Below are 8,965 nucleotides of genomic sequence, written 5' to 3' on the forward strand. Positions count from 1 at the left end.
TGGGAGCCCTTGTCCCCTTGCTGTCAGCAGACTAGCTCCTGGGGGGCTGGTGTGAATGTATGCGCTGTGGGGCCGCTTGGGCAGAAGGTGGGGAGGGTGCTCCAGCTCACGAGGTCGGCTGCCTATTCTTGGAGGAATGTGGGCTCTAGATCAAGGAGGTGCCGGGTGTGCTGGGTCTTTGGTAGGAACTCTGCATAGATCCGGGCTTCGCCAGGGCTTTGGCTCTGGGCATGGCTGGCCATTCAGCTGGAGTGGTAGATGGGCTGCGCCTCTGGGCCTGGAGAGTGGGCAGAACTCGCCTGGGGGTCTCTGGGGGGGCTTAATCCAGGGGTCTCTGTGTAGACACGCCCTGGCACACACTCTCCTTGCCTTTAAGCCACGGGACATCCTCTAAGGGCGAGGCGAGAGCCTGAGCTTGTCCCAAGCCTGGCACGAGGGAGTAGGTGGGAAATCACGCTGACTTTGTCTCTTCCTCTGGAATATGGTGCGATGGGTGGCCCCCGCGGGAACAGCCAGCCTTCATCTCTTCCCCCCACAATGTGACAGACGCCCCTCGCCTTTAATGGGCCCCGCCCTGGCATCATGAAGCTACTGCAGCAGGAGTACTTCAGAGGCTTTGCTGGCACCGGCCTGAGGGGGGGGTTCAGGACCCCCGGCCAAGGGTGGAGGAGGAGAGGAGTGAAGCCGGAGGGACGGGCTGTGCCCTGTGTGTGTTGTGGAGGGGGGTCTCCCTCCCTGTCTCAGGCTCTAGGGCTGGCCCTGGCTTGGCACTTCTCACTTGCAAACGGATCTCTGGGTCTGCCCGGACAGTTGTCTGAGCACGTGTGTGCTGGGGTCTGTGGCTGGGAGCTCTTTCTTTGTGTGGAGCTGGGTGTGTCCGGCTCTCCCAGCGCCCCAGGAGAGGGGCCGGGCCGTGGGGGCTGTGTAGGGCTTTGGGTCGCTATCGTGGCAGAGGCGGGGAGGCCACATGGCAGGGCCCGGCTCTGGTCCAGGCCTGGGTGGGCCTCGGGTGCCTTCGGAGTGCCCCATCTTGCTCGGGCTCTGAGCTGAGGTTTCCGGGGCCCCAGGGTGACAGGGGAAAGGGGCATTCTCCCCAGTTTGGGGGATGCTCAGAGGAGGACCAGAGAGGATGGGGGGCTCTCCCAATCCCACTGTGGACACCACAGGATTAGAGGAGGCCAGGAAGGCGTCTGAGCTGTCCACTGGGAGAGGGGTAGGAGCTAAGGCTCTTGGGGGAGGCCCAGCCCTCCCTGCCATGCTGGACTTGCAGTGTGTGAGTGGAGGGAGAGGGAGGACTCTGGATATTAAGGTTGCCATGGAAACAGCTGCTTTTCCATCGTGCTGCAGTGAGAGGAGCTGAGGGGCTTGTTACCAGCGGAGGCCTCTTCTCCCCACTCCTCCCTGCTGTCTGTCCCCTTGCTGGCCTCCAGACTCGGGTGGTGGCAGCACAGAGGGACCAGGGTCACCGGCTGTAGCCAGGCCTCCATCTTAGCTGGGGGCATGCTGGGAGTGGGAATGCAGACAGCCACTCCAGGCTCCTCCCCCAGCACGGTCCTTCCAGGGGCTCTCAGGGTCCCATTCTGTGCTACAAATGGGGGGGGGGGCAGGGAGCCCTCACCTGTGGTGCCCGGACCCCAGGGTGCAAGCCAGCTCCATGCTCCCTGGGGGCACTTTCCACTGGAGCTGGAGCAGCTGCTGCCCTTTGGCTTTTAGCTTTTCTTTCCTGCCTTCCCAGAGGCCCCTTTGGGTCCGGCCTGAGGCTTTTGCTCCACCCTTGTTGGCCTGGATCAGATCAGTAGGGTCTCCCTCCTCTGATCCACTCTGCCCGGCCACCCCCCCCCCCCCCAGGGCCCCTTAGAGAGCCATCAAAGACTAATTATTTAATTAGACAGTTTATGACTCTCATCTGCTGCCATCATGGGCCAAGGATCAAAGATGGTTCCCTTTGGGGGCGCCCCTGGCCTAGTCAGGCCTCCCTGAGCATAACCAGGGCATCCCCCCACCCCAGAGAGCCCAGGCAGCCGCAGGAGGGAGCATGGCAGCTAATGGGGTTTATTTTGGGGCTTGATCGTTAGGGACCTCACACCCGCCCCCGGCAGCCGGATGGTGCAGAGGAGAGGGAGGGAGAGGTGGGGTGGGGGCGGGGGAGCCTCAGCCTCACAGCTCCGGCCGCCTCTCTGCCCCCCCTATTGGCCGTGGCTCCCCAGCGGCCAGAGAAGCCTCAAGCCCCGACCTGCCCTGGGGGGAGCGGAGGCAGAGCTTCCCGGCTCTGAGACCCGGAGACAAAGGGCCTCGCTGGCTGGGGAGGGGAGCTCGGCCAGGTGTCCTGGCACAGGGTGGGCCAAGCCAGCGGGGAGGGGGCGGGCAGAGCTGGCCAAGCTGGGAGGGAGGCTGGCTGTGTGGCCTATGAGTCAGAGCCGAACAAAGCCCCCTGGCGCCCTGCAGCTGGCTGGGCCTCTTGGGATCGCACACACCTGCCTCCCCGACCCCCCCCCCCCCCCCCGCCGCAATGTCACCTTGGATAGCCCCCCCCCCTCCCGCCCGGGCTCCGCTCCCTCCCTGGAGACCCTCCGCCTCCGGGGCCGCCTTCTCCGCTCTCCTTGGCTGGAACTAAAACGAGGCCGCGGCTGTCAGCCCCCCGGGCCCTGCCGCGCTGACCCAGGGTCTCCCTCCCTCCTTCTCTCTCCACAGCCGGGACCACCTACATCTTTGGGAAGGGCGGGGCGCTCATCACCTACACGTGGCCCCCCAATGATCGGCCCAGCACGCGGATGGACCGCCTGGCCGTGGGTTTCAGCACTCACCAGCGCAGCGCCGTCCTGGTGCGCGTGGACAGCGCCTCCGGCCTCGGGGACTATTTGCAGCTGCACATCGTAAGGACACACTCGGGGCTCCCTTCCCTCCTCTCCTCCCCCTGCTGCCCCGAGGCTCTGAAGCCTGGCCGCGCCCTCGGGGAAGCCTCCAAGGGCCCAGCCCAGGGGGGAGGGAGTGGGTTCGAGTCTTGGCTTGGCGGCTTATGAGTGGGCATGAGGCGCGCTGGACCTTGGACTCTGGCTGGCCTTTGTTTCCTCCGCTGAGGAATGAGGGGCTGCTGTCCAGCGTTTCCGGTCTGCCCCCTCTGGCCTTAGTCCAAGCCCAGCATCAAATGTGGCGCCATTGATCCGGGGGCTGAGCTCGGCACACGCCTTGAAATCCTGTTCGGTCCAGGATCCTCAGCCCCCAAACACGATTCCCTCGGTTTTCCCCAACCCCAGACAAGACCTCCTTGGCTCCTGCTGGGTGACATTCCTCTAAGCCTCAACTGCCTCATCTGCAAAATGGATCCTGCTGAGCCCAGATTCCACCCCTGACTTGTTCCTTGCCTTTGCCTCATTGGAGACTCCTGGCCCAGGCCCTGGTCTTAGATGGGAGGTGGACGGTCCGAGGACAGGAAGCCCCTCCCCTGGAGGAGGCGGGGCTTGGACTATGTGCCCTAGAAAGGCCCTTCCAGTTGACCCTCAGACTCCTGGGTTCTCAGAAGAACTCTCAGAAAAGGCCCCCTCCTGCTCCCAGGCACCTGACAACTGCAGCTATGTCATCCCAAGGGACCTAGCATCCCTGCAGCCTGCGGAGGGGAGGCCTTATTCCCATTTTACAGAGAAGGAAAGTGAGGCTCAGATGAAATGGCCAGTGTCATGAGGTCGGCAAAAGCCAGAGGTGGGATTTGAATCCTACTTATTCCAAGTCCAATCCTCCTTGTGCAACACTGTTGGATCCAATGTTCTCAACAGCCAGGGCAGTATAGGAAAGGAGAAGGAAGAGAAGATGGTCCTGTGGTCAGAGTGGAACTGGGCAGGCAGTAGCAGCTGATGCAAACTAGGCTGGGAGCTGGAAGGGGAAGGGAGGGGGAAAGATGAAGAAGCTGAATTGAGGGAGGAATCTGAGGGCTCATGGGAGGAAACGGGTGGGGGAAGGGGTGGCGTGTGTGTGTGTGTGTGTGTGTGTGTGTGAAAGATGGAGAGAGAGAAAGAGAGAGAGACAGAGATGGAGAGAGAGAGATTAAGAGAGAAACAGAGAGAAACAGGAGGGAGAGGGAGAAACAGAGAGAGGGGGGAGAATCTGTGAGCCTCTGTGGAGGGGCGTCCCAAGTGTGTGCATCACTGCCAATGTGGTCCTGTGATAGACTGTCTAACCGGTCATGGTGTATGTGTGTGTGTGGGTGAACCCAGGGGTGCCTTCCTGAGTGTGTGCATGTTATAGCTCCATGGCTGACCTCCGGGTGGGACTCTGGGTGCCCAGAGGGGCTGGGAGGGCTAGTAGATTCCCCTGGTCCTGAAGAAGAAAGTGATTTCTCTCATCCATCCCTCTAGGTCAGTAGTCAGTCAGTCAGTCGGTCAGCAAGCACTGATTCTGTGCTGATTCCCAGGTGACCCTCGGCTTTCCCATAGGCTTCCTTATGGGGCTGGGGGTGAGCTGCTAATTGAGTGGCTAGGGTGGGGGGCTAAAGATGGCAGGGGAAGGGAAGGGGCACAGGGGAGCCATCCCAAAGTGGGGAGCGCCTGAGGGAGGCAGAACGCCTGGGTCCCCTCCCGAGGGGTAGCTGAAGGGACCCCCCCCCCCCCCAGTGACACATCGGCTCCCACGACGGCTTCATTAGCTGCTCTGGGAGAGCAGGGAGGCGGCAGTGAAATAAGAGGAAAGCAATTTGACGTTTCTAATAAAGCGTCGCTCCACTTTGCCAAATTAATTTTGACTCCCATAATTATTTGCTGTAGGAGCGGCCCGCTCTCCCCACCGCTGCCTAATGAGGTAATTGGGGAATTAGGAATTAATGACTTTAACAGAAGTGACAACTGACTTCACGTCAGGAGCCGCACTGGGGAACTGTCTCCCCCAGAGCTCACGGCTGGAGAGGCGACGCTCTCCCTGGGAACCCAGGAATCCGGCCTCCCACCTCCCCAGCTGACTGAGCTCTGGGCAAGGACTTCCCCTCGTGGAGTCTCAGTCTCTTTATCTGTAAAATGGGCAGAGTAAAACCTGTCCGTGGGGCCGCCCGCAGGGTTGTTGCGAGGGGCTGGGACCCCGAGGGGAGCCCGGGGTTTTGCAAACCTTCCAGTCCTAGACGTGCAGGGTTAGTGCCTTCCCAGACCCGAGGCTTTGAGGCCCTCTGACCCTTAACCCCTTTGGCCAACCCTGCTCAATCCAACCACATCGGCTAAGCATTTATTAAAGCCCTCCTGTATGCACTGAGCTGAATGCTGGGAATCTGGAGCTGCCGTGGGTCATCCTGGCACCTGGGACAGCCTCAGCCAAAATCTGAGGGTGGGCTCTGGAGGGATGGACAACACAGCTGCCCCACAGGTGGGGCGGCTCCTTCTCCTCCCCCAGCCGGCTCGATTCTCCCAGGGCCTCGCACTGGCCAGCAGAGGATGGCCAGCGGGCTCCCCCCTCCCCAGGCCAGACACCAGAGGGACGCCCCTGTTACAGCGCCAATTCTTGCCCTCAAGACACTCACATTCCAAGAGGGCCTCCGAGCTTTGCCCGTGGCCCAGGGTGCTGTCCTTCGGACTTCCCATACTGAGGAAGGGAAGCCAGGCGCCATGGTGCCCCCCAGTTCTTGTGACAACCATGGCCAACATTTTTATGACGCTGTATGGTTTGCAAAGCATTTTACTGACATAATCGACGCCACCCTCACAACAGCTCTGTGGAATAGCCGCCGTGGTCACTGCCCCATTTTACAGCCTGGGAAATAGAGCCTTAGGGAGGTACCAACAAGCAGCAGAGGCAGGATTTGAATTCAGGTCTTCCTGACTGGAAGGCCTTCGCTCTGCCTTTTCTGCACCCAGCTTGGTTTCTCCCTGGAGATTCTAATTCAGGGCTAGCTCCTGGAGCTGGATGAGCCCGGGGGGAAGGGCTAGTCCAATCCCATCCTTTTACAGATGGGGAAATTGAGGCTCAGAGAGGAGGTAGCAACTTGTCCAGGGTCCCAGAGGTAGTAAGGAGCAGGAGCATTCGAACTCATCCTCTGACTTCAAATCCAGGGCTTTTCCCATTGCAGTCCCTGAGATTTATCAATGACACTATCTGAAGTGCCTCCGATTCCCTGATCTTAATGCATCTAGGAGGAAAAAGTTCAAGCAGGGAGGCCAATCCAGCTCCTACACTGGCTGAGGGAAGGCTCTAAGGACCAGAGGGGGGACAGGACCAATGGAGGGTCTCGGGACAATGCAGTCAGAGCCTAGAACCTCCCTGTGACCCGAGGAAGCCTTATCTCTGTTGCTTTTCCTCTCTCTTAAGTGGAAAGGGGGAGGGGGCCACGGTAATAGGAGGAGGAAGAGGGGGAGACGTTAGCCTGCATTGGGGTGCTCTTGTGGGTGATGTGTATGACTGTGTATATGGAGGTATGACTGCTTACAGCAGGCTGCTATTGGGGTGTACCACGAGCTCCCCTCAGGAGGCCTTGTGATGGAAAGTTCTGTGCCTTGGAGAGGGCAGCAGAATCAGTAAGGAACAGGGCTAAGTGTTGGGGAGAAGGAAAGAAAGACGGGAGGGTGGGAAGGAGGAAGGAAGAGGGGGAAGGAAGGAAGGAAGGAAGGAAGGAAGGAAGGAAGGAAGGAAGGAAGAAAGGAAGGAAGGAAGGAAGGAAGGAAGGAAGGAAGGAAGGAAGGGAGGAAGGAGGAGAGAGTGAGGGAGGAGGAGGGAGGGAGGGAGGAAGGAAGAGGAAGGAAGGAAGAAAGAAAGGGAGGGAGGGAGGAAGAAAGGAAGGAAGGAAGGAAGGAAGGAAGGAAGGAAGGAAGGGAGGGAGGGAGGAAGGGAGGGAGGAAGGAAGGAAGGAAGGAAGGAAGGAAGGAAGGAAGGAAGGAAGGAAGGAAGGAAGGAAGGAAGGAAGGAAAGGAAGGAAGGAAGGAGGGAGGGAGGGAGGGAGGGAGGGAGGGAGGAAGGAAGAGGGAGAAAGGAAGGAAGAAAGAGAGAGGGAGGGAGGAAGGAAAAAGAAGAGAGAAAAAAAGGAGGAAGTTGGTCCCTTTTCTCATAGAGCTCATATATAATGGCATGACAAGGCACAAGCAGATTAAGGAGGATCTAGGAAGGTTTGTAGAAGGTGGGACTTAAGCTAGGCCTTAGAGGAAGCCTAGGGAGCTAGGGCAGATGAGGAGGGAGAGAGTTCCAGGGCTGGGGGACAGTCAGAAAGAATGCCCAGAGTTAGGAGGTGCAACTAACTCCCTGTGCTAGGAATAGCACGGAGGCTCTCAGGGGGGACCTGGGAGGGAGGGAGGTATGAGGAGACTGGAAAGGGAGGAGGGGGCTTATTAGAAAGGGCTTTACAAGTCCAACAGGGAAAGGGCAGCTAATTCTGATTGGAGGGACGGGATGGGGAGAGGCTAGAGGCAGGCATGGTCCAGATTTCGGGCTGAGGGCCTGTCCTAGAGTGACTAGAGACCCCCTCAGACAGGATGGGAGAAAGAAAATAGGGGGAGACAAAGGGTCAGCCCTAAGCCAGGTAGTAGTGATTCATCTCTAGGGCTTGGCTCCATCTTAGACTGGTGTGGCACGCATGCAGGCTCTCCTCTCCTGGAGCCTGCCATGGCTCCTGCTGGCCCCCACCCCAAGCCCAGAGTAGCATCCCCCTTCCTGCCCCTCCTCCCCCTTATCCCAGGAGGTGGGCAAGACCCTGCCCATCTGCTGCTTTTTCTCCAAACCTGTGTGTCCAGCCCGGACCCCCACCAACTGCCCACGGGCCCTCCCACAGCCCCTGCTCCCAGGGGAATGGGGGAACCCACACACAGCTTCCTTCCCTCCCCTGCAGAGCAGTGACCTAGTTAGGTGACTGGAAGCTGGCAGGAGAGTGAAGTTGTTCAGGTGGAAGGAAGTCTTACCCCTCCACCCCCTCCCCGGCCTCTTCTGCTCTCGGAGCACGCGGGCAGGGCTAAGGGCGGAGGAGGGGGCTCTGATCTCCTTCTCAGCTCCTGGGCCCCTGGCAGCCTGGCAAACCCCAGGGCAGCAAGTCTTTAAGCCCCAGGGCCAGGGGAGGGGGGCAGGGAGGCCTCAGGAGCCACCAGCTAGTGTGAGAGGGGAGCCGAGCTAAGGATCCTGGCCTCAGTGGCGAGCCCCAATGAACGACCATGTCTCCATCTAGCTTTAAAATTGGAGCTTTTCATTTTCCGTTCTTCACGTGAGAGGAAGCCTTCCTGCCTTGTAACAAAGGAAGACAACCTGCTGCCTTGTGACAGGCGACGAGCACTCATTATTATTGTGACAGTGTATATACCGTGTTATCCCAGTAGGCCCCCACCCCCAATCTGCCCATTAGGAGGGATAACTCCCTTTGTGCCCATAGCTTTTACATTTACAAAGTCTTTTCCTTGTAGGACAGGTGGGGGCTGGGCTGAAGGAACACAAATCATGATGTCATTGTTCATTGGCTCTCAGAGGTCACAGGGATTGCCCATATTCACATAGGTAGTGAGGTGAGAGGCAGGACTTGAACTCAGGGCTTAACTCTCCAATACACTGTGACTGCTGCAAGTGAAAGTCAGGATGAAAGGATAAAAGGATGGAAGGATGGATGGAAGGATGGATGGATGGATGGATGGATGGAAGGATGGATGGATAGATGGATGGAAGGATGGATGGATGGATGGAAGGATGGATGGAAGGAAGAATGGATGGATGGATGGGTAGATGGAAGGAAGGATGGATGAAAGGATGGATGGATGGATGGGAGGCAGGATGGATGGATAGAAGGATGGATGTATAGATGGAAAGATGGATGGAAGAAAGGATGGAAGGAAGGGTGGATGGATGGATGGATGGATGGAGGGAAGAAAGAATCGATAGATGGATGGAAGGATGAATGGAAGGATGGATGGATGGATGGATGGAAGGATGGATGGATAGATGGATGGAAGGATGGATGGATAGATGGATGGAAGGATGGATGGATGGATGGAAGGATGGATGGAAGGAAGAATGGATGGATGGATGG

General features: G+C 58.6%; 1 protein-coding gene across 24 annotated transcripts in view; it reads left to right on the plus strand.

The window, feature by feature from the left end:
- LOC103103990 (neurexin-2) overlaps positions 1–8,965 on the plus strand; it is a 125,946-nt gene that overhangs the window by 73,127 nt on the left and 43,854 nt on the right. For all 24 annotated transcript variants that reach the window (XM_056801489.1, XM_056801497.1, XM_056801494.1 and 21 more), the window contains one exon: positions 2,692–2,873. In XM_056801489.1, the coding sequence (XP_056657467.1) occupies positions 2,692–2,873 (182 nt within the window). The remainder of the gene's footprint in view (positions 1–2,691; positions 2,874–8,965) is intronic.

This window comes from Monodelphis domestica, chromosome 6 (assembly GCF_027887165.1).
Source record: "Monodelphis domestica isolate mMonDom1 chromosome 6, mMonDom1.pri, whole genome shotgun sequence".
Taxonomy (NCBI): Eukaryota; Metazoa; Chordata; class Mammalia; order Didelphimorphia; family Didelphidae; genus Monodelphis; species Monodelphis domestica.